At 49.6% G+C, this 24,511-nt stretch overlaps 2 protein-coding genes and 1 pseudogene across 5 annotated transcripts; 1 reads left to right on the top strand and 2 right to left on the bottom strand.

Moving 5' to 3' along the window:
• The first annotated feature begins 124 nt into the window (after positions 1 to 124).
• SLC5A2 (solute carrier family 5 member 2) lies at positions 125 to 6,093 on the top strand. The gene is made up of 14 exons (XM_024560322.3): positions 125 to 288; positions 859 to 930; positions 1,006 to 1,110; positions 1,964 to 2,128; positions 2,439 to 2,544; positions 2,784 to 2,864; positions 3,010 to 3,239; positions 3,571 to 3,706; positions 3,947 to 4,054; positions 4,174 to 4,324; positions 4,450 to 4,618; positions 4,694 to 4,909; positions 5,652 to 5,781; positions 5,867 to 6,093. The coding sequence occupies exons 1-14, from the start codon at positions 151 to 153 to the stop codon at positions 6,091 to 6,093; spliced, it is 2,034 nt and encodes a 677-aa protein (XP_024416090.1). The 5' UTR covers positions 125 to 150.
• Positions 5,028 to 23,625, bottom strand: RUSF1 (RUS family member 1). 4 transcript variants are annotated; one of them, XM_024560323.4, is made up of 13 exons: positions 23,305 to 23,625; positions 22,996 to 23,110; positions 14,885 to 14,930; positions 13,229 to 13,261; positions 13,037 to 13,142; positions 10,673 to 10,774; positions 8,815 to 8,885; positions 8,551 to 8,735; positions 8,412 to 8,469; positions 7,935 to 8,005; positions 7,120 to 7,263; positions 6,940 to 7,017; positions 5,028 to 6,437 (listed from the first exon to the last, which is right to left on the bottom strand). In XM_024560323.4, exons 1-13 carry the CDS (start codon positions 23,602 to 23,604, stop codon positions 6,340 to 6,342), a joined length of 1,407 nt encoding a protein of 468 aa, XP_024416091.2. In that variant the 5' UTR covers positions 23,605 to 23,625; the 3' UTR covers positions 5,028 to 6,339. The 4 variants fall into 4 exon arrangements, with proteins under 4 accessions (XP_024416091.2, XP_024416092.2, XP_045051333.2 ...); XM_024560324.4 differs by lacking the exon at positions 13,229 to 13,261; XM_045195398.3 differs by lacking the exon at positions 22,996 to 23,110 and having other exon boundaries at positions 13,229 to 13,283.
• LOC112304682 (thioredoxin reductase-like selenoprotein T pseudogene) lies at positions 14,937 to 22,985 on the bottom strand (annotated as a pseudogene).
• Positions 23,626 to 24,511: the final 886 nt, after the last annotated feature.

Here is a 24,511-nt window from a genome sequence, read left to right as displayed (position 1 = left end):
GACCAGCCTTCAGCCTTGATGTGACCTGATTCAGCTAAACAAATCCAGGGAGGGGGGACAAGGCCTGGATGATTTGTCAGCTCACTGCACCTGAGGTAACCATTAATCTCTCCCCTGGGAGAATCCAAGGGCTGGTCCCTTGAGGGGCAGATGTTGGCCAGAATGGAGGAGCACACAGAGGCAGGCTTGCCACCAGGGCTGGGGGAGCAGAGGGCCTTAATTGACAACCCTGCTGATATCCTGGTCATTGCTGCTTATTTCCTGCTGGTCATTGGTGTCGGCTTGTGGGTGAGAAGTTGAGGGGTGCTGCTGGGGACCAGGTTTCTGGTGCATGGGGGGAAGTCTCAGGGAGACTTCAGGTAGCAATAGGGGAAGGATGCCTAGATCTTTGACGGAGAAACCAGGGGCTGGGGGAAAAGGAGCAAGTAAGTCTCTCCACTGTCCTCTACCCCCACAAGTGAGTCTTTTGATAGCCTCAGGGAGGCTTAGCCAACACCCATTCTTTGTCTTTCCACTTTTGGAATGGGCTAGTATTTTCCCCAGGAACAGCATTGTAAATGACTCCTCTGTTCCCCTGTCTATATTATGGCTGACCAGAGCTCATAGGCCTGATCGAAGGCCCCCAGGAAAGTCAGGCCAAATCCAGCCACACTCAGGCTTGGGTAGATGGACACCAGATTAGGGTGTGGGTGGCTCTTAGTGCCTGGGAAGGGGTTGTGGGGGTGGGGTGTGAACCATCAGGGGAGCCAAGCACTGGTTAATCTTCAGCCTGAAACAAGGCTGAGGAATGTGTTGAGGAGGCTAATGAGGTCCAGAGATATGCCCTGAGCCCAGGTCTCTCCAACTCCTGTCTCCCAGTCCATGTGCAGAACCAACAGAGGCACCGTGGGCGGCTACTTCCTGGCAGGACGAAGCATGGTGTGGTGGCCGGTGAGAGAGGCTGGGCTGTGGAGTGGGAGGGGTCTAGAGAAGCAGCCTGGCTCACTCATACCTCTGGTCACCTAGGTCGGGGCCTCTCTCTTTGCCAGCAACATCGGCAGTGGCCACTTTGTGGGCCTTGCAGGGACGGGTGCTGCAAGCGGCTTGGCTGTGGCTGGATTTGAGTGGAACGTGAGGCCCCCTTTTTGCCAATAATCCTCAGTGGGAACCCTTGGAAGGGTAATACCTAGGCTGGCTCCAGGCAGAGAGAATGTGAGGCTAGATTGTGGGGTGGGGTTGGGCTTCAAGTGAGGGTCACATGTCCAGCATGGAGGCAGTGGGATGTAGGAAATGACCACTTCAGGGTAAGGATATGTCCTGCTCCTGATTTGCTGTTTGAGCCTGGACCAGCCCCAACTTTCTGTGGCCTTGATTTACTCCTATCTGAAGTGGGATGAACAGCCTCAAAGATAGTGAAGTTCTTGTTCTTATGCTCTCTGAAGTTGTGGCCCAATGAAGATCTCTGGGCCAAATTAAAGCCCCTTGCAGAAGTGGGAGGGAGATAAAGCTCTGGGACAGACTCACCCTGGAAAGCTGGAGAGATAAGGGCTTCGGGTTCAGGGCTTCCTGGAGGAGGAGGCCTCCGAGCTGAGCCTTGATGGTTTCTTGAATGGAGAGGACAGTGGAAGCAGCCCTTCCTGGCAGAGGCTGGGGTCAGGCTGATGGGTCTGTGCTTGGACTCATGTGCTTGAGGGTAGGGGTTAGGGACCATCTTGGGAAGGACTGGCCAGGGGTCATGGCCTGGGGAGGCAAGGAGGGCTCTAGTTAAGGGCTCAAGAAGGTGTTAAGACCGTCTTCCTTAATGCCCAGGGCTTAGAGATACCCTCTGTATTTTTATCCTCTGAGCTCCAGATGCGAACTTGCCTTTAGAACAGCACGTTGACGGAGGGAAGATCTCTCATACTCTTGTGGGGGGTGGGAGACGGGGATGTGCTCAGGGCAGGACCTCAGGGAGTCACGCTCAGCTGTTGCACTGTGCCCACAGGCGCTGTTTGTGGTGCTGCTACTCGGCTGGCTCTTTGCGCCGGTGTATCTGACCGCTGGTGTCATTACGATGCCGCAGTACCTACGCAAGCGCTTCGGTGGCCACCGTATTCGCCTCTACCTGTCCGTGCTATCGCTTTTTCTGTATATCTTCACCAAGATTTCGGTGCGCACGTGTTGGCGGGCAGAACCGGGCCCTGAAAGAGCGGGATCACCAAGTCAAGGTCTTTAGAAAGCCTTGGAGGGGGCGGGTCCAAGGAGAAATTGATGTAAGATCCTGATGGAGGCAGGGCCAGGAAGGCATGGATTTCTGGAGCCATGGCCACAGTGGGTGGGACCTGCGAAGACCAGGCCATGGAAAAATGAGGGAACCTTTGAGGCGTGGCCCCATAGGATTGTGGTCTGGGCAGGAAGTGAACCTGGGGCCCTACCCTGGCCTTTGGGCCCTGACTTGCGTGCTCTCTGCTTACCCCAAGGTGGACATGTTCTCCGGGGCGGTATTCATTCAGCAGGCTCTGGGCTGGAACATCTATGCCTCCGTCATTGCGCTCCTGGGCATCACCATGGTCTACACTGTGACAGGTGGCCGTGGCAGGGGCTTGGGGAAGGGAGTAGGTTTGGGAGATGTGATAAGAGCATCGCTCAGCCATACTCTGCTCACCAAGCCCTGCCTTCTGTTTCCTGAGTGCATGAGGCTGGAAATGGGCCATCATTTTGAAACTTGTTCTCCAGGAAGGGGCACCTTTTCCATATTAGAATGACAGGGTCTGTACTAGGAACGGCCTGTCTGGGACGTCCCCACTGACTCAGGCCCATTGCAGGAGGGTTGGCAGCACTGATGTACACGGATACCGTGCAGACCTTTGTCATTCTCGGGGGGGCCTTCATCCTCATGGGTTACGGTATGTCCCAATGGGGGAGGGGCACGGAGGTCATGTGTTGCGAGGCTTTCATTCTGGGAGCTGGGACATCCCATGTCTCAGGTGTGTGGGCCGTAGGGAGGGTCTTGGTGGGGCACCAGGTTCCCTGATGGTCTTGCCCACACAGCTTTCCACGAAGTGGGCGGGTATTCGGGGCTTTTCGACAAATACTTGGGGGCAATGACGGCGCTGACGGTGTCTGAGGATCCGGCCGTGGGCAACATCTCCAGCTCCTGCTACCAACCTCGGCCAGACTCCTACCATCTGCTCCGGGACCCTGTCACGGGGGACCTACCATGGCCCGCTCTGCTCCTGGGGCTTACCATTGTCTCTGGCTGGTACTGGTGTAGTGACCAGGTGAGGGGTCAGGGCTTGGGTGGGGAGCAAGGCTGGGGCAGAACCAGAACCACTGTGCGCCTTGGGGGGAGGAGGGATGCTGAGATGGGTGGAGCCTGAAACTGGTGGACCTGGGTTGAGGCATGGTCTGACACTGCGAGAACCCTGCCAGGGTGGAGCTAAACTCTAGGAAGCTGGGTCCAACCAACCAGGGCTGCGTATGGAGCGGCCCTCAGGATTGCTGCAGCCCTTAGCCAGGCAGGGCCTGAATTGGAGCGGCAAGTTGAGGCAAGGCCTGAGGGGTAGAAGTAGCTGGGACTGGCTGCAGGTAGTCGAACGCCCCTGGTCGCAGGTCATTGTGCAGCGCTGCCTGGCAGGGAAGAACCTGACCCACATCAAGGCCGGCTGCATCCTGTGTGGCTACTTGAAGCTGATGCCTATGTTCCTTATGGTCATGCCGGGCATGATCAGCCGCATCCTTTACCCAGGTAACATATGCACACTGACCCAACCAAGAGTCCTGACCCCCATCTAGACCCTTTCTTGTATAAGGATCCGGGTGCCTGCTTTCCATATCTGTTAGTCCTAGGATTTGGGAATTCAGTCATCCACTCCCACCTCCTTTCAGGAATCCCACCTCACTTTCATTAGAATTCCCAGCCCCCACTTCAGGGATCCAAGTTCCCAGACCAGGACCTGTCCTAACTGTGTCCTGCCCTTTCCCCCAGACGAAGTGGCATGCGTGGTGCCTGAGGTGTGTAAGCATGTGTGCGGCACTGAGGTGGGCTGCTCCAACATCGCCTACCCACGGCTCGTCGTGAAGCTCATGCCCAATGGTGAGGGCAAGCACCCAGGTTGCCCCCTGCCCACCGGTGCAGGCATGCTCCAGAGACTGCCACCGGGAGGAATCACCCACCGCAAAGCCCACACCCTCACTGCTCCCATTGGCCCACAGGTCTGCGTGGACTCATGTTGGCGGTCATGCTGGCTGCACTGATGTCCTCGCTAGCCTCAATCTTTAACAGCAGCAGCACACTTTTCACCATGGACATCTACACACGCTTGCGGCCTCACGCCGGGGACCGCGAGCTGCTGTTAGTAGGACGGTGAGACTGGAGTCCCAACCCCCCCACCTCCTGACCCACGAGTCAGCCTGGGAGGGGGAGAGGAAGCACTGGTAGGGTTAAGGAAAGAATGGGGCCCTGGGTGGTCTGATGGCTGCTCCCCACAGGCTCTGGGTGGTGTTCATCGTGGCAGTATCTGTGGCCTGGCTACCTGTGGTGCAGGCAGCACAGGGCGGGCAGCTCTTCGACTATATCCAGGCAGTCTCCAGCTACCTGGCGCCACCAGTGTCTGCGGTCTTCGTGCTGGCGCTCTTTGTGCCCCGCGTCAATGAGAAAGTGAGCATGTGTGTACATTGTTTGCTTCGTGCAGGGCTTGGGTATCAGGGGTGGCTGATGCTCTCTATCCCACAGGGTGCCTTCTGGGGGCTGATTGGGGGCCTGCTGATGGGTCTGGCGCGCCTTATTCCGGAGTTTTCCTTTGGCTCCGGCAGCTGTGTTCAACCCTCTGTGTGCCCAGCACTCCTCTGCGGGGTGCATTACCTCTATTTTGCCATTGTGCTCTTCATCTGCTCTGGCCTCCTCACTCTCGTAGTCTCACTGTGCACAGCACCCATCCCGCGCAAGCACGTAAGTGGCAGCCTCTGGACAGGCACCAAACAGGTACCATGTTTGCCAGTTTGCTTCCAGGTACACCAGTGGGGAGGACCTGATTTTCTGTTAAGGACTACTGAGGGCAGGCTGGAGGTCCAGTTTGAAGTTGCATTTGCAAAGCAAGCACAATGTTTTTATTTAGTGACATTTATTTGAGGTGGTTTGGGGGAGGTGGCTTGAAAAAGTTTGTAGGGGGAAGTGATAAAGCCCCCAACTGTCCTTGGCATGGCCTTTGGGACTCAAAACACAGGAAATGATTGGTGGCTGAGAGGAACAAAAAAGGGTTTGGTCTTGTTCTGCTGCAGGGCAAGTGCCAGGAGGCAGGGCTGATTGGGACGAGCCAGGCCCTGAAGGATGGGCTCATGACTTCACAGATGGAGAAGTGGGGGGAAAGGCAACTGGAGGAAATATGAGCAAATATCCACATGAACACTGTGTTAGCAGGACTGTGAGACTGGAGTCTGAAGTACTACAATTTTAAGCGCAGACAGGAGACCTGGGGTGATGAAGCAGGGCCAAGAGCTTTAGACACCCAGCTGAGGAGCTTCAGTTTAGCCTGAGAGCAAAAGGCAGCCATACGTCCTGTTTGAGCTGAGCGTGGGCTAGGTGTACAGGCTGGACAGAGGGAGGCTAGGAAGTGCTAGTGTGGATGAGACACCAGGGTATGGGGTTGGGGGAACCCAACTCCCACTCAGTCCCTGTTCCCACCTTTCCCCAGCTCCACCGCCTGGTTTTCAGTCTCCGACACAGCAAGGAGGAGAGGGAGGACCTGGATGCTGATGAGGTGGAAGGTCCAGCCTCAACCCCTGTACAGAATGGGTGTCCCGAGCATGCAGTAGAGATGGAGGGTAAGGCACTACTCAGGAGGTTGGACTATGGAGCAGGGCAAGCCAAGTTCCCTCAAACTAACTGTAGGGCTTCAATTGTTCCCAGAGTCCCAATCTCCAGCACCAGGCCTGTTTCGCCAGTGCCTGCTCTGGTTCTGCGGAATGAGCAGGGGTGGGGCAGGTAGTTCCCCACCTCCTACCCAGGAGGAGGTGGCTGCAGCAACCAGGCAGCTGGAGGACATCAGTGAGGACCCAAGATGGGCTCGTGTGGTCAACTTCAATGCTCTGCTCATGATGGCCGTGGCCACGTTCCTCTGGGGCTTTTATGCCTGAGGCCAACTGTGTTGGGACACCATGAGCCACAGCCAGGGCAGGAGGGAAGGAGGAAGGCCACAGTTCCCCTTCTAATTTTGTCTTTGCCTGGGGCCCAATCTGATTGGCATATGTACTGAGGGCTTGGCCAACCAGCCACAGCCATTCCCCATGCAAAAATAAAGATGCCTTTTCCCCATGCTCTGCTGTAGTCAGTGTTCTTGCTTCAGGCTCTTAGCCTGGGATCTGGCCCTCCACGTGGGCTGCTCACAAGACCTTCTTTTCTGGAGACAAGAGCCATGTGGCCCTCCACTCATCCACCTCTAGCTGGTGCTTCTCAGTCTTCCAGCCCACATCCTGCAGTCCTGGGGAGAGGTCATGGGGGTATCGGTACTACAGGGACTCCTGGGCAGGAGTATGGGCTTACCCTGGAGAGAGGGGTTAAGGAGCAGCACAGTCTGGGTAGAGGCTTTATGCCCTGCTCAGGCTTCCCTTGCCTCTGCTGGGTGATCTCTGGTGTAAAATGAGGCTAAAACCTCATCTGGTTACAGCAAGAACTCACTGAGCTAGCACATGGTAAAGGGATGGAATGGAATAGGTGCTAAATTAAATATCAGCACCTGCCTTTTATGTAAGCCTCCCCTCACTCTCAGTTCTTCAGTGCCAGTTGGGATTTATTACAGAGACTCAACACTAACAAAGCCTCAGGGAGCATCCTAACCTCCCCATTCCACAGATGGGGAAACTGAGGCCCAGACTTAAGCTAACAGAGAAGCCAGGTCTACCACTTCTCAGGTGGAGGGGATGGGGGTAGGCACGGCCCCTGGGGAGAAGGCCTCAGAGGCCAAGGAGTCCGAAGGATGTTACCTTTCAAGAACTTTGGGAATAGCTTGTCCAACACTTGGTGTGTCTCCTTGACGATGACCCAGCTGTCTTTCTTAGGACCTGGATGGGGGTGCAGAACCAGGAGCTCTTGGATCCCCAAGCTGAACTTCCTCTCTCCATCCCACTTGGACTTATCAATAGTCTAGATTGTGAGGCGCTTACCTGCCTGTATTTGGTTCCTCAGTTCCTCCAGCTCTCTTGGGAGGGGCCCGTCTTCCCGCAGGGCTCCAAGCACCAGCCCATGTGTGGCAGCCCTTAGGATGGTCTCAGGGCCTGCCATCTGGCTCAGAACAACCTGTACTCGGTCTGGACACCCAGAGGCAGACTGGTACCAGGGAGGGCCACTCCCCAAACACTTGACTTCATCACCTGCTTCATCCCTGTCTGCCCCCAGAGGCCCTCACCTGGCAAGGAAGGCCATCTCTCACCCTTTCCTTTCCCACTTCATCTCCTGTTGCTCCCCAGTGCTCTGGCCAAACCAAAATGCCCAATTTCCAAATGCAACTTCACAGCAGCTCACTGAGGTAGGTTTATTTTGCATGTTTGTAATGGCTAGTGAGAATAAGCACCTTTTAACATACAACCAGCAGACCAGTAAACTCTAGTACTATTTTCCTCAAGGAGTGACTCTGGGTGGGAGGGAAAAGCGGCCCCCCTGAGATAACTAAAGGTCATAAACTAATTTAAGTAAGTATGTCACAATATACAAAGTGCTTTTACATAACCATCTCATTTGATCCTCATAAAAACACTGCAGGTAGTAAGGCAGGTATCATTAGCTCCATGCTACAGAGGGGTAAAGTGAACTTTATGGCACATGCAGCTCTAATTCGAATGCATCAAGTCTGAGTCTAGAGCCCCCTCCAGGACACCAGGTGAACTCCAAACTGTCCAGAGCTTGTGGCCCTAGGGCTGGAGGAAGGAGAGGCTGACCCCGGGTGGGCGAGTCTAAGGCTGGGAGAACATGGCACACTTACTTTGTGACTGGTCCCAGTGAAGAAGGTAAGGTTCTCGGTGTCCCTCAACCAGCTGCTGCAGCTCAAAGACACTGAAGGAAAGAGTGTGGTGGGGGAAAAGAAAGCAAAGGCAGGAGTGAACAGCCACCTGTTAACCGTTAACTGTCCATACTTCATCTGTCCTTCACCCACTTCCTATCTATCCCTTAGCCATTACCCACATACCCCACAGCCACCTTCCCTTCCTTCCACATCTAGTCATCCACTTACCCCATCCACCCATTCTTCCTTCATCTAATATATCCTTTATATTGACTCTACATTACACACCCAGCTGCACTCAAGCACCCACGCTGACCCCACGTCTGTTCAGTGGAAATAAAGAACCTAGAACAGGGGTGGGCCTGGTCAAGGGAGGCCACTGTGTAATTGGAACAAGGTGCATGTGGGGGGGTAGGGGGCCGGTAGTGATGAGTGGGAGATACTTGGGCTACTTACCTGGAGATCAAGCGATGTAAGGGGGCTCCCAAGGACAGAGACAGAGATGGCCAGAAACCTGTGGGAAATTGGAGTCAGGAGTCCCAGGCAGAAGGACAGACTGAGAGACATAGGACTTGAGACCAAGGGGCTGGGTCACCTGTCCACAATGGCTCCATTTGATTGGCTGAAGTGGGGTCAAGTACCTCCCCCCTCTGAAGGAAGTGCTTCAGGACCAGCCAGAGCCGGCCTTCATTCAGGGTCTCTATGACAAGGGCTTGGACTGCCCGGTAGTTGGCATAGACGTGGAGGGCAGTGAGGAGGAAGAAACAACCGAGGCTGAAGCTGGAATGAAAGAGTGAGGTGGTCAGCAGGGGCAGAGGCCCAGATGGGCACCTCCGTCCCACGCTTGCGCTCAGCTTACCTAGGGCATTCTGACACGAGGGGAAGCATCAAGAGGCTGACCAGGAGCCCTGCCAGGTTTACCAGTGTCTCCTGGAAGATGGCAGAGGGGTTGGGAGTTGGAGGGCTCCCCTCCAAGCCAGAATGAATAGCCTTGAGTGCCTTTTACAACATTCCTTCCTGCCTTAGAACCACCCAGGTCTCCCTACACTGATGAGGGTCCTTGTAAATTTGTAACATTTTTAGTGAGTGTGCTGTCATTTAAAAGATACCAGCCGCTTCTCTGTCCAGGCAGATACAGTGCCCTTGAAACATTTTCTTTGTTTGGCAAGAGTCACCTGAGTAGCCCTATGCTTAGACAAGGAAATGTTCAGAGAATGGGGAAGTATTTTTTTTTTTTTTTTTGGTGGTTAAAAAAGGTTGAATTCCCCCTAGTAACTGCTGGGTATGCAATTACCAGCAGACACTTTTACAAAGAGGTCAAGTTATGGCCTAGGAAGAAAGGCACAAGATTTAAACCTCTTACCTTGAGAAACAATGTTATTAAATTGCTCTGATGGCCTGAGATGGCCTGACTGAGCTCACCCTAGGAGAAAGGACCCCAGGCCGCCTGCCCCCAACTTATCATGAGGGAGGAGGAATGTGGATTGGTGCCCCTGACTACTGGGGCCTCCAGAAGAGTTGGTCCTGGCACAGAGGGGGCCTTAAGCTGGAGAGCTTTTCTTACCCAGCCATCTGGATGAGGGGGTGAGCTGGAAATAGAGGCTATGGGTGCAACAGTAATCTGGGACCAGAAACCTTGGGAGCTCAGGAGCAGAGGGACTGCCTCTTCCCTAGGCAAGAAGAGTCATATCTAGCAGCAACATCAGCAGAAAGCAAGGGCCTGCTGCAGGACCCAACGTGTCCCAGGTGTGTCCCAGGTTGCCCCTGCGATGTGTTACTGTCTCTGTGGATTGATGAAGCCCTGGGGCCTTGGAAAATACAGCTTGGGGGTAGGGGAGGGCTGAGGAGTTAGAAAAAAGAGTAGATGACAGATGGCAGGAACAATGCTGGGAGATCTTAAAGATCAAGGCTTGGGTTGTACTTATTTCTTCTTCCCTAACAATCTACAGGAGAGATAACAGGGAAGAACTAGTCCAACCAGTTCCAGAGGGAAGGGATGTGTCCAAGGGTACCCAGGGAAACTGAACTGCTCTCTACACCTTACTTCATTGTTGGTAGAATGGCAACAGTGAGTAGCACCTGACAAGACCACTACAGGAACTTATGAGTTCATTCAAATGAAATACATGGTTAACGCTTAACAAATACAGGGTTGGTGTGAGACTTAAATGATGCAATGCACATAAGCACTCAGCACATGGGGTAATAGGGGACCCAATACCTGTAGGGCTCAGCCTATAGGGGTGACAACACCCCTACTCCAAGCTCCCTTGGCCAGGGGAGTGGCTGGGCCAGAAGGCCTGCTAAACTGCTGAGTGGATGCCTCTGGCCAGTCAGTGACCCCAGCACCTCACAAGCCGAGCACTTTTTGACTTGCCAAGTGCTTTAACATGTGGGGCCTCACATGATCAGAACATTCCCCTCCCAGTGTGGGGCTGTGGCCCAGACAGGGTGAGGGCTGGGGCTCATTCTCGGCCACTTGGGCAGTGGGCAAAGGCTAAGATGATCAGCTTGGACTTCCTGCCACCACAGCCCTCACACCTGATTACCTAACCTGAAAGTCAGAGCAGCTAGCACCCGCATTTTTCTGCATGTCTCCCACCCCTTCCCCGAGAAGCACTCAGGTGCTTCTGCCCACACTCCCAAATTGTGAGCAAGCCTGACACGCCTGCCCACCCCATTCTCCATTGCGCCATGCGCCCAATTCTGCGGCTCACCTGGCTGCTGTCCTTGGCTGACACATCGGCCATGTTGTTTCTCCGGGCCTGGTGCATGGTCAGTGCAGCCCGAGTGGCCCCACCAGCCACGCTCACAACGCACTGGGTGGGGAAAGGGAAGAGTGAAGGTGAGAGTGGCCATGAGCTCAGAAAACACAGGCACTTCTGTGGGTGAGCCAAGTTAATGGCTCAAACCAGCTGGAGAAAATGAGGCCTCAGGCAACCCCACAGCAAAACCCTGCATGTTGTCCTTGGTGCCGGTTCTCACTCTGCACTTCTGCTACGCCCACCTCCCATCTTATTGCAGGAGAAAACTCAAGTTCTGCCTGCCACACCACTCCATGGACTCAGCCCCAAGGACACTCAATTTCCTTCCCCAAGGCGGAGGCCCAAAGACCATTCTTAGCCCAGAACTTCCTGCCCTCCATCTTCTACTTTGGCTGCACCCTCCCCCTTGCTGAGCTCCCAGGCTCAGTCTGGTTTCCAAGTTTATGCTTGCACTTTGCCTGCCACAACTAACACTCCACTCTCTTCCTGCCCCAGTCAAGGCATATCCAAGTCTTCCAGGCCATTTCAAAACCCACAAGGGTGATCCTGACCTCCAAACTCTCCCACAGAGGTCTGGATCTCTCCCTCTGCGATCTAAAGCTTATTGATGGGAGTCACTGATCACCTTCATTCATCTGATATTTATCAAACCTTTTTAAGATGTCAGGCACAGATTTAAGTGATATAATACAGGCTCAACCTCTGCCCGCAGGAAGCTTATAAATCAGCATATGATAAAGAAACAAACAAGCTGTTCTGCAGACAGAGGAAACAGTCTGCTCAAAGGTAAGAGGAACATGGTACAAAATGAGCAGGAATGACTGGGGACCTGGTCACTTGGAACATTGCAAGGCTTGTTAAACTCTGTCCCAAGAGCAATGGGGCAGGGAAGTGACCTGATTTGACTCCACTCTTAAGAGGACTATTGGGCCGCTCTGAGGACTGAAGAGGGTGAGAGTGGAAGCGGAGACTCTTTGGGAAGCAGCTGTGTTTCTTTAGTAGTGAGGAACCACCGGGTGACATGGAGATGGAGGAGCGACTGGATTGGAGAGATTCAGGAGGGAAAATAACAGAACTGAATGGAGATTTAGTTGAGGGTGACAGGGGAGGGGGCAGGAGAAGGCATGGATGACGGTCAGGCTTTTGGTTAGTGTACCTGGGGGACAGAGGTGCTGGTCACTGAGACCAGAACTCTAGAGAGGGTTGGGGGAGGGGGGAAGTGGGGCGGAGTTAAGTTCATGGCCCTGTTCTAGTCCCTTATATGAAGAGACTGAGGCCCAAAAGGTGAAGTTTAGTGCAGAATTTGAAACATGGCAGAGGTCTCAATCCTTGGTCCACAGCAGTGATTTTCTCTGGGGTTTCCTGGCCTGGGGGGTGAGAGGACGCTCACAGCATGTAGCACGTGGGCCAGGAAGCCACATGTCCTCCACACAAAGAACTTCTGCATATGAAATGTCAACAGTGCCCTCAGGAAAAACAGATACATGGGCCTTTGAGATGGGTCGGACGTGTCTTAAGAGTCTTCAGTCTGCACCAGGTACTTAATCCTGTGGTGATGACCTGCTGAACTCTTCACCAAACCTTGCTGGGCTTCAGTTTCCTCACCTGGATGAAGCCAACCTGAAGGAACCATGAGGGTGAGCAGCCTGGCAGAGATGAAGAGCTTGCATTTACTCCACTTGCCCCTCCAGCCCCACCATCCAGTCTGTGCTCTGTCTTGCCACTGGACCTTGACCCACACTGTTCCTTCTGCGCAGAACACCCACCCTGCACCTTAAACTCATTCTTCAGGACCCAGCCCCAGGAGAGGACCTGCTCCCCTCACCAATCAGATTACCTGCTGAACCCTCTTGCCCATACACTTCTCACCTGGAATATCTGGAGCTGTAATTCTATACATATTTGTTTAATTTTGTGTGGCTTTCTTGCAAAGACGGGAGGGCCCATATTCCATGCCAAACAAGCATTAGGCACTCAAAAAATATTTTATTGAAAGAAAAGTAGCCAGGGAACTGGTCCCAAGATGCTGGACTGGAACACCCCTTCTACCTGTCAGCTCAGAGCTCCCTCACTAGTACTGTGGCTTTACACACTTCCTTCAACTACCAGAGTCACCAGAAGATATCTAGCTGAAGAAGGACCAGAAGGTGTGGTTGGGTATGACTAAAAAGGTTTCATCTAGAAGTTCTCACTCTTCTGGAAGTGCGTTGCACACAGGGTTCAGGCTGGCCTTACCTGTGTGCCCCAAGTGAGTCCCTACACAGCAACACTAAGGAGGGTATCTTGGGTACAGGGGTGCCCCAGAGGTGTAGGTACCTTGGCCAGGTTGCTGATGCAGATGGTCACAGTAAAACACATTGGGTATATGGGAGCCATAATCTCCAGGAACATGGCTACATCATTGAGGATGTCAGCAAAAAGTCTGGGGGAATGGATGAGAGGTTAGAGGTCAGAGGTGAGGGATGTTCGTAACAGAAGACTCCCCTCCCTTCAGTCCCAGCTCCTCACCTCCACTGCTTGGCATTACAGTCCAGTTTGCTCCTATTGGGGAGGAAAGGTCGGTCTGCAATTTGGATTTAAGACAAAAACACGTCCTGTGGGCAGTGCTGGCCATCCTTAGGCCACGGTAGGGTCTGAAGGGCTCAGGAAAACCCACACCCCAGCCAGAGACCTGTCCCAACACCCTGTCACTGCTGCCTGAAATGGCCACCATTAGCTGGGACAACTTTGGTGGTCACTTAGTGTTTCCCCCTAATTAACCCACGACACACCAAGGAATAAAACCATCTTATGGCTGCTCCCGCTCTCCAGCCCTCTGCTGAGAGAGGCTATCCCTGGGTTCCTCTGCCATCTCCCCTCCCCTTCCTTCCACTTTGAGGGTACCCAGCAGGGAGTCCACATATTTTGGACTGGTAAAAACTACATTATATAACCCCCCTGCATTTTACAGATAATTAGCCCAGAGAAGGGATACGACTTCCCTCGGATCCCAGGGCGAGTGGGGGAACAGGCCAGGAGGAAGAGCCAGGTTCTGATGTCCAGGCCCAGGCTATTTCTATTATATGACACCACGATGGCCACCTCTCTTCTGCCAGGCAGAGTGACCCCCTGATCCACGCACACACACCTGGGGACCACCTCCCCAATGGCAGGAGATGTTGCAGCCCCCAGCTCAGCTCCGAATTTATAGCATTAGCCCTGACCTTTAACCTGAAATCTCTTAGAGAGAAAGGGAGAATTCCCGGGTGAGGAGTGGGACACATGTGGGGAACTCCTCAGGGAATATATGGCAAAGGCAGGACTGGACCACGTGGGCCCAGTCTAGGACTCTGCCCTCTAAAGCACCTGATACCACAGAAAGAGTACAGGCTTTAGGTTCAAATCCCACCTCACTAGTTACAAGCTGTGTGACATGAATAACTTTCCTCTTTTAGGTTTGCTTCACATTATAAAATGTACACATTCAATTCTACTCTAAAATCTTTTATAAGAACTAGAGATGATATATAAAAGCTTGTGTGGTACAGTTAGAGTTGTTAATAGCAGCTAGAGTTCACTGAGCACATATTATGTACCACACAATAGCACTTAGCACTAAGCACTTAGTATAAACTATCTCACTGTACCTCACAATTAACAGAAGATACTTGATCAGTCCTGATGCTGCCCAATACTGACTCAAGGAGATGGGAAGCACACGGCCCTCAATCCCTTCTAGAGAAATGGTGACATTGGTCCCATGTGATAGAGGGATCCTGATGACTTGCTCAAGCCCACTCCCCACTCAGCTTGGCAAAGTCCAACTAAGTGTCTGAACCTCCACAGTAGCCTCTGGAGTACAGTCATTCCCTCAGTTCCATCTTCTCTTCCAATAAGCAAACAAAGGTAACTCAGAGCTTTGTGGAAAGTCAGTGCTCTTGGAAGGCAACTATGATCACGGCAATGGCTGTGTGGATTCCCTGCTAGGTGACCCTGGGCGAGCCACCTGTACTGGGTACTCTAGTAACTAAAGACTCCTTAGCTCTAACGATACCATTGCTAAATCTCCTCCACCTTGAAAAGTGGTAGTAGAGAGAAGCTGAAAAATACAGCCAGTGTTGAGACAGACATGACTACTGTCTGGGGAGAGTGGTCAGAAGTCTCTGACCTGGAAGACAGACTCACCCCTTCCACCAGGCAAAGATGATGCGGCCCAGCATGCCCGTTGAATCTGGGGGAGAGAGGCATTGGTAAGGAATGAGGAAGAAGAGCCTTGGGGCCTGTGGGGCCTGGCAGACCCTAGCACTGAAATGGCTGATTGACCTTGGGTCACTGTCCCCGGGAGCTCAGTCTGGCACAGTAAGTTCTAGACAGTCGTAGCTGTATGAAGCTGTATGACAGGGCAGCCGTGCCTGGCCTTAGCAGTTCCTCAACTCGGTATGTACCCAAGAGAACTATGCACCCACGCACACTGAGATATGGACCAGAAATAATCTTTGTAGCACTGTTCATAACAGCAAAAACTGGGAAAAATGCAAATGCTCATCAACAGAAGCACAAATAAATTCTGGTGCATTCTCTCAGTGGCATGTCAGACGGCTGTGAAAGTCAGCAGACCACTCGCATCAACATGGACGAATTCGAGTAAAACTTCACATGAAAAAAGTCATGATGACTATATACAGCATAGCACAGTTTTCATAAAGCTCTAAAATAAAACTGAACGCTAAAATGTTTAAACCACCACAAAAAGCAGGAAATCTTGTGCGCAAAGTTCAGATATTCTGGCTCGTAGGTTGGGCAGTAGGTTCACAGGCAGTCATTAGAATACAAATAAATAAAAAGGATCTGACCTGCAGGTTGGTGACAGAGACCTGGGGGTGTGGGCCACAGGGAGAAGCCTCCTCAGGCTAGGGAGAATCAGAGAAGTCTCTGGAATCTGCCAGACCTTCAGATGCACAACAAATGCGTACACTGGCTACCTAATCTGTGCCAGGCACTGAGACATAGCGGATACCACAGTGACCCAGAAAATTATGGTTCCAGGCTCCAAATCTAGTGTAAAAGCAAACAGCAATCAGTATGAAAAACACTGATGGAGACCAAGGATCAGTTAACTGGGATCTGTGGGCTCCAATTCCTGTTTTTGTAAATCAAGTTTTATTGGAACTCAGCTGTGCCCATTCATTCATACTGTCAAAAACAAAAAAGGAAAATGAGCCACTTTAAAATGAAGCCAGAGCTGCCACCCCAGAAGAACTGCCTTGCACATCTCACATGCCTCAAATCTTTGGCATGTTAAAACAGGGCAAAATAATCTTTGGACTGGGACTAAAGAAATCTGTGCCTCAAAGAACTGTTTGCACAAAATATAACCAGAGACACTGAAGTTAAGAACAACCTAACAATAGCCAGAGGGGAGGGGGGAAGGGATAGTGGGGAGAAGGGTTTTCAGGAACTACTATAAAGGACACATGGACAAAACCAAGGGGGAGGGTGGAAGCAGGGGAGGGAGGTGAGTGGGGTAGAGAGGTGGGGAGAAAAAGCAGACTACTGTAACTGATCAACAATAAAATAATTGAAAAATTGAAAAAAAAAGAACTGTTTGCAAAGATAACAAGAAAGCAGATATTATGACGACATGACTGAAAATTAAAACCATTGTTTAGAACCAACATCACTATGTTATGTTATTGGCACTAACAGAAATACCTTCTATTGATGTAATTGCTCCCTTGACCCTTCTTATACCCGCTGCATTTGTCTCCTAACTGAAACATTATTTGGGCTTCTGTCTGATGCTTTCCAAAGAGTTATTCTTTTTTAAAAAAACATTAAAAATTAATCTAACGATTAATTTCTTCCACAATAGCAATTGCAGTAAAAACCCCAATAACTTTAGCTAACCCGTTGTTATATTCTATGGTCTTCTAATTCATATATAGGTAGACATTTATAAACTACAGAGCTACACAAATTTGTAACCAACCAATAGATTCTGAAATGTTAGGAATAAAACTATGTTCTTTTTTTAAAAAAAGATTTTATTTATTAATTTTTAGAGAGAGAACAGAGGGAGAAAGAAAAGGAGAGAAACATTGATCGGTTGCCTCTCACGGCCCCCAACTGGGGACCTGGCCTGCAACCCACGCATGTGCCCTGACAGGGAATCAAACCAGCAACCTTTCAGTTCGCAGGTCAAGGCAAAACTATATTCTAAATAGCTTCATTTAAACTTTCCTTTTTCCCTTAAATTTTTCTTTTTATATTCAGGCTTCCCAGTAATTTTTTCGCTAAACTCCATTAAATCCTAGATTTAAATATGGCCAAAGATAAAACAACAATATTGAGACAGGCATCAACAAAAAATAAGACACCTAAAGCTATCCTCTGAAAGATAATTGATTCACCCCAGGCAAACATGGAAAGCTAGAATCAAATCTTAGGTTCTTCACGGCTGACCTGTCAGATACATGGGAACAGCCAAGGCTCCAGGCTGAAAGGTCTAAACGCTAAAAGGTTAACTGTCACTAGTGGAATGTCCGTCAGCTGAAGACCCTCGACATGCTCAGCAGTGTGTTCAACTTGCAGAAGATGTGAAGTCTGAGCTGGAGCAAATCAAGTTAACAAGGTTTTAGCCCTAGTCAAAGGTAACAAAATGCTATCACACCTGAAAAATAATAACCTGTGACTAACTTCTCAGCTTAACCTGCACTGACTCTTGCCATTATATGAACTTAGGTTAACAGTTCTGCAGTCTTAGTTAGAAGGATAACCATTTTAATAGATTTCCTGCAGACTAACTTCTTCAAAGCTAGAGACTGCAGTACATTCCACCTCGAGGCTGTCACAACCACGAGTGTTAGCAGACATGCATTCAACAAACATCCAGGGACAAATAAAGTATATAGTCGTGCCAAGTGTTTGACGGACCCGATGTTGAATTATCTCATAACTTCTCCATAAATCCCTCTACTTCCACTAACAAATCTGGACCTACCACCTCTAATCCTAAGTGGAGGGTTGTGTATGTGATGACTGTTGTTATGTGACTATTTTTCTACATTATGGTTCTATTTCTGCTAAATTACTCTTATAGTTTTTTTAAATCTCTTGAAAAGATATTAAATTCACTGAATAAAAAATTTATTCAGTTTTGTTCAAGTATAACAAAATCTGATACATGTTAGGCAAGTGAAGTTAGACAAGTGACATCCATTCATCTAATATAATGTTGTAAAGAAGTTCAACTAAACTTTCTTTACTTGGACGAGTTTCAATTATCCTAAAAACGGTAAATGATCTGTTGTGTGTGAATCTGAAGTGCGTTCCTTACGAAATTATCTGAGTCTAAACAAAAATTTAAGCATATGATTGTTAAATATGTTAATAGGTACACTGGGCAATAAATTCAAATTTTTTATTTAACATATCTGCTTAGTTTTTTATTAAATATCAAGGCCCAGTTAATCAACTCATTAGATTGATCAAGTCAAGACACTTGAACTGGAAGAGGACTTAAAAAGCAGTTGGTTTTTAGTAGTTCTCTGGTAATCGCACACGCTCACACACACACACACAAGTTGGTAGAGTACTCTGCATACAGGATTCCCCCCATCATCTTGTATAATGCACTGTTTACAATCTGCAATATTTTGAAATCTATATAAATTGGACATGACCAAATTAAAGATGTCTGATAAACTTATAAAGTTTTTGAAAACTTCAGCTGTGTTCCCAAGAAGATCAATTCTAAACTATAAAAAAGGAAAATTAATATAAAAATCAAAAGATTGTAAGACATCTTTTTTACAAAAATCAAATTCTAACTCATTTTGCTACTTTTTCAAATATGACTAAGGAAAAAGAGGTGCCAACAGTAAAGTTTACTTTTTTTTTTTAAAGATTTTATTTATTTTTAGAGAGGGGAAAGGAAGGAGAAAGGGAAGAAGAGAAACATCAATGTGTGGCTGCCTTTCGAATACCCTGCACTGGGGACCAGGCCCGCAACCCAGACATGTGCCCTGACTGGGAATTGAACCTGTGACTCTCCAGTTCGCAGGCCAGCACTCAATCCACTGAGCGACACCAGCCAAGGCAGTAATGTTTACATTTTTAAAAAACCATTAACTGAGTGGATTTGGGGTAGAAAAAATAACCATACAGTATTACTGAACTCCACAAATGCACCAAATTCCAAAACGTGCCAGCACTGAAAAACTGTGTTGCACTGAGGTTTTCCAAGAGGCACAATGAGCCTGCCAAGAAAACATTCCGTCGGTACTAACAGCTTGCTGTCTTCAGTACAGACCTTCACGACGTTAGTCACGCTGCTCCTGCAAAAATCCCTTAACATAAAAGAGTTTTCAGTGCCGATAGGTGGGGCTATGATTGATGATGTGAACTGAATCCATATGCGCACTGAGTTTCATTTCATTGTCAAGAATTTGAACAAGCTGTTGTATAGACAGGTGACTAGATTCCAGCTCAGACCACACAGGTTCCTCATTCAGTTATCTCAGATGCACCTGTCCACATGCACTGGTTCTCAGTCGTGTTGCTCAAGGAGAAAACCATCCTATATCCATAGGCCTTATTTTCTTGACCCTACCCCCAGATGCTAGGAGCCTTGCATGCCAAAGAAAGCAAAGGGATCCTTGCCAACAATTATTAAGCCTATTAATATTAGTTTGAAGACTGATAGGAAAGATGCTATGTGTCTATACATTGCTTGAGGGAGGAAATTCTCTCCTTCAATGCAGATGTCTGGATACCCTAACTGACAACCTGCATGTACTCCTCAAACACCTGCCTAGAACCTCAGGAAACACAAATCTGGAACTTGAGCAGTGGCTCTGTGGCAACTTGAAACACTGCATCTTTAATGTCTCGCTAGGCACACTACTCAGGTGGGCCTCCAGACCAACACCCATGCTGCCACCAGGAGCAGTGGCAAAAGCCTCATCTTGTTCAAGCCAGCCATGTCAGCCACACTCAGACTCACACTGCAGCCACAACGGGCAGTGAGCTGCTCTCCACCCCGCAGGTGCAATCTGCCAAGGGCCAACGTCCGGGAGGAGGCAGAAGTCTGGAACAGTTATCCTTACTGATCTCAAATAAATGCTTGTTGCCTCTCACTTGGAAAAATGTTTTATTTTTAGGTTAGCAACAGACTGTCTCTGGATGTTTCTGTGACACAATGGTGGCATCAGGTTGCTCGACAGAAACTATACAGCCTGCAAAGTGTAAAATATTTACCATCTGATCCGTTATAGAAAGTCTGCCCACGCCTTATTTAGACTACACCTTATACTGAGACTAACCATCATTAAGTTCAGGAGGGGAAACACAAAAGGCCATTGAGAACCAAACAAGTGGAAAGGCCTCATACAGTGGCACTGGAAAGGACAGATACAGCAGGCAGAGGACTCCCAACTTGTTCAAGCTTAAGGGCATGGACCCATAAGTGGGAGATGCAAGAAGGAAAGCCAGGTTATGGAAAGGGGGTTGGGAGCTTCTCACAACACAGAAAGGTGGTGACATATACCAGCCTTCCCCATTCTCCACTGGATCTACTCATCCTTTGCCACAGCCTCCATCCGCAGGTACTGAGGCCTTCTAACTAGATTACCCAATCCTGGACTTGAAGGAGACTGCGAAGCACCCTGGTGGACACCTGAAATATATATGCCATTCAATCTTTACATAGTCCTGACTTTGAGAGGAATCATTCCCTTTCACAGATAAAGCTTGAAGGTAGGTAAACAAAATGGGACATTTTACCAAAAATCCGAATTCCCAGTTTTTCTGAAAGAAGCTGAAGACATGGCAATGCTGGACCTGCCTTCCCTTACTGCCATAACGGGCTGGGGCTGAGCAGAGGCTATTTCATTCAGAGGCACATGTCCAACACATTTCCCATCCAGCCTGCTGGGCCTCTCCGTTTTTGTCTCCTGTTATGTCCCTGGAAGTAAAACCTGTCAGGCTGGCTGTGGTGAAGGCATCCTCCCTTTATCACTCACCTTACACTCTTCCATTCAAGTACATTTTATTCTACACAAAATTTTCACTGTTCATTTCAGATTCTCGTATTGGATCAACTTAGTGGCTCTGAACACGGCAAGACTGCTTTTACTGGTTGAGAGAGAGCTCACTGGCCAGACTCTTTATTTTTCTTCTTTTGACTGCATACTCATAAGGTGTCCTGCACACCAGGGTCACTGGCAGAACGGGAACTACTCTATCCTTCATCAGAGGCAGTCTTCAAGGCCCCTACCAGAATCTGGAGGTTGGCACTAGAATGCAATAATGACATATATCCTCCCTGTTATCTAAAATTCAACATTGCCCATGAGATTAGGAAACTTAATTTCTACGTGCTTGTCTCTGCCTCGTTTACAATTACTTGAGCTGTAAGATCTAGAAACTTTTGAGTTCTAGTGAGGGCTAGGCTGTCCACAAATTCTACTTAGTTCCACTCTAAAATCCTAACTGGCAAAAGGAGTGTGGTGTTAAGAGTGAGACACAGGAGTCAGTCAGTTTGGGTCCAAATCCAGTCCAAGTTACTAAATCTTGCTGTGCCTCGGCTTTCCCCTCTGAGTATTATGTATTAACAATGTATTAACAACGGCATGGCACCCACCTAACAAGGCTGCTGCAGAGACCAAGTTAGGTATTATGTGAATGTGCAAAATGCCTCGCACACAGTAGACTGTCAAAATGTTAGCTGCTAATAGTATTACTATTGTTAGGTATGACAACTGATATCCTGTTCCATTAAGAGATCTGTAACCAAAAATGACCTCATCAAAAAATTCCAAGGGAGTTTCTTATATAAAGCTCTACATACAAATTTCCTGTGTTTGATGGAAATGAATTTGTAAAATTCTTTCTAATTAAGAGGGCTTTCTATATTAACAACAGGCTCTAAAGTAAATGGATAGTTTTTCATATTTTAAAGTAGTCTTATTTTTTTAAATTAATCTAAAGACATATATAGGCAGCATGCTGGTGGTAAGACTAGGGTGCTTAGAAATGACATGAAAACATTAGCTGCAGGCTCCTCCCACTGCACTCCAGACACTTAGCAAACAGGAGAGCAATGGAAACGATCCAAATTAAGCAGTTCGGTGGTATGAAAATTACTCTGAACTACACTTCCTGGGTTCAAATCCATGCCCTACAACTATGACCCTGGGCAAGTCACTTTTCTGCACCTCAGATTCCTCATCTACAAAATGAAGGTAATGACAACACTTATCTCAGAGCTACCTTGAGGACTGGGTCAGCACATTTAAAGACTGGCATGCGATGAGCATGGCTTGTGCGAGGCACAGGTCACTAACACTTCTCCACTGACACCTGCTGCGAGAGCTTCTTCCCAGAGGTAACTCACATTTGGTCAGTTCTCTCAGTCTAATGGTAAGGGTATAAGCAGGAGCCTCCTGATTCTCCAAAGATCCAGGGAGGCTCATCAGAGATGTGGGCAGGCTGATGCTAGGAGCAGAACAAGCCTGACTTTGGCCTAATTAAACCTCAGGAGGAACAGCAGTGAAACGGAAAGAAGCGTGGAGAGCGCCACGGGTTCTGATGTGGAGCACATGGCAGTTTCCCTTTTCTTCTGTTTCACTCTCTAGGTGGCATGGTACCAACCGTATCTTCTGGGTTTTATTTGTGGTTTTTCAAAAAGCTGTACACGTTCAACAAATGATTACTACAGTTATTATTTATAACACTGTCTAGTATTACAGATCTAAAATGCCTTTCTTTCATTTTTCTCAGAACCTCCTATCTCCTACTCAGAACCACCTACAAAATTTTTTTCTAGTACTAACCAATTTCCCACATCCTAGGCAGCTGGTAGGTTTATTTACTTACGCAGTCCTCCACAAACAGCCCAGGGGCAAAGGGGAGAGGCTGATTAAGTTAAGGATCTGGGCTCCAGATGATTTAGGGACTCTAGCCGCGGCAAGGCTGGTGTGCGAGATGGGTACTAAAGTATTCCAGCAGTTTGTGGCTACTCACTGAATAATGCCAATAAAATCTTTAAAACTTACTCCGCTTATTTATTTATTTTTCTTTAGCAGGATACAAGGCACTATTCTAAGCACTAGGGAGATTTGGCTCCCTGACCTAATCAGGTATAGGTCCATAATCATACCGATCACAGTCCAGAGGCCAGAACACAAGGAGAGCGGTAAAGGAGAGGCTGGGGTCCTTAGCCGAAGGAAAAAGAAGAGGCTAGAGATGGCAGGGCTGAGAGCAGCGATAGGTTAGGCTCTAGGGATCCAGCTTACCTTTCACTATCCAGGTGGCCGTGGCAGCTGAAACAGAGGCTTTTGCATTTCCCACCCCTATGCCTAGCAAGACTGCGTGGGTGGCCAGGGAGCCTGAGAGGCTGGAAGCAAAAGCCTGGAGAAGAAAAGGAAGGGGGTGAGAAGTGAGCGCAGGGCCATGGAGGTCTAAGTTCTGATATCAGCGCTCCCTGGTGTGTGACCTGGCACGTCACAACTCCGCTCTGGGCCTCAGTCTGCAGTCCGTAAACGGGGAGAGAGAGGTGGCCCTCACTGTTTGGCTTACCCCCGGCTAAGTGCCGCCCCGCTGACCTGCACGGAATCCCAAAGCTGGTAGGACAGGTAGTCTGGGCTGACGCTATCAGGAAAGCCCTGAGGCAGGAACACAGCCAGGAGGCCGGAGAGAGGTGGACAGGCGGTCCCGCGAGCTCCCCCTCCGCCCCCATCTCGTCCTTCGGAGTTCACTGTACCAGCCCCGGAGAACCCCCACCAGCGCCAGCCCCAGGTCTCCCACTGCAGGCTCCCGTCGGCAGCGGCGCAGCAGCCCCGGGCCGCTTGCGAGCCGAACTGCTCGGAGCACAGCAGGTCCCCAACACTTGCGCGGCCAGCCATCCCCGATCACTTCCGGCGGTCCCGCCCCCCCCCACCCCCGGACGGAACACGTCGGCAGTTCCTCCGCCTGGGCTACGGCGGCTGCAGAGGGGCAATCTTCCCTCGCGAAAGGGCGGTCGGCCTCTGCATAGTCCTTGGGCAAGCCCGGGAGCTAGACTATTGCTGTGTGACCTTGCTGACTCGCCGACACTCCAGGGTTGGTCTCAGCCCTTGTTCTTTATAGCATTTTATAGCATTTTGTAGCGGGCCGCGGAGCAATGGGGACCGTCTGGCCCGCCTGAGAGACCCGGAAATGCAGGTCCTGGAAGTGTCTGCATTTCTGCGGCCCGCGACTTCCAGTTTTGGCGAGAAGCAAAGACGGCGTCTCTAGGGAAACTTGGCGTTCCAGTGGTCACAGAATTTTTAGTTATGTGACTTGCAAGGCAGTGTCTCCCTCTGAGCTGCAAGTGCCTTGTTGGTTGTGAGGCCCGTAGCTACATTTTACTTCTACTTTATCCCCGGCAACAAAGACATAATAGTAGATGCTTAAAAAAATATTTGTAAATGAATGAATGTACGATGAGAATTTGGGCCGTATGCTCCCTGAAGGGGCCCTGTTAAACTTCCCTTTGTGTTTGTTTTTCTTCTGGGCGGCTCTGCAACTCCACTAGAAATTAGCTGTCCCCAAGACTGGAGAGGATTGTTTCTGAAAGGACCCTAAGGACACCCGAGGAGTGAGAAAATGAAGGGATTGCAGTTAATAGTGTCAGAAAACAAGAGAGATAAGCAAAAAGTTCTTGAGTGTTTGTTAGGGGAGTCTTAAGACTGTTTCTCTCCCCTGCAATTCACCTTTCTTTCTCGTCCTCTTACTGCCTGCCTTCTTCCTGTTTAGCGCAATGTACTGACTCCAATGTAGAAATTTGCCAAA

Source organism: Desmodus rotundus, chromosome 1, assembly GCF_022682495.2.
Source record: "Desmodus rotundus isolate HL8 chromosome 1, HLdesRot8A.1, whole genome shotgun sequence".
NCBI lineage: Eukaryota > Metazoa > Chordata > Mammalia > Chiroptera > Phyllostomidae > Desmodus > Desmodus rotundus.
This window is presented reverse-complemented; position numbering and strand designations above follow the sequence as displayed.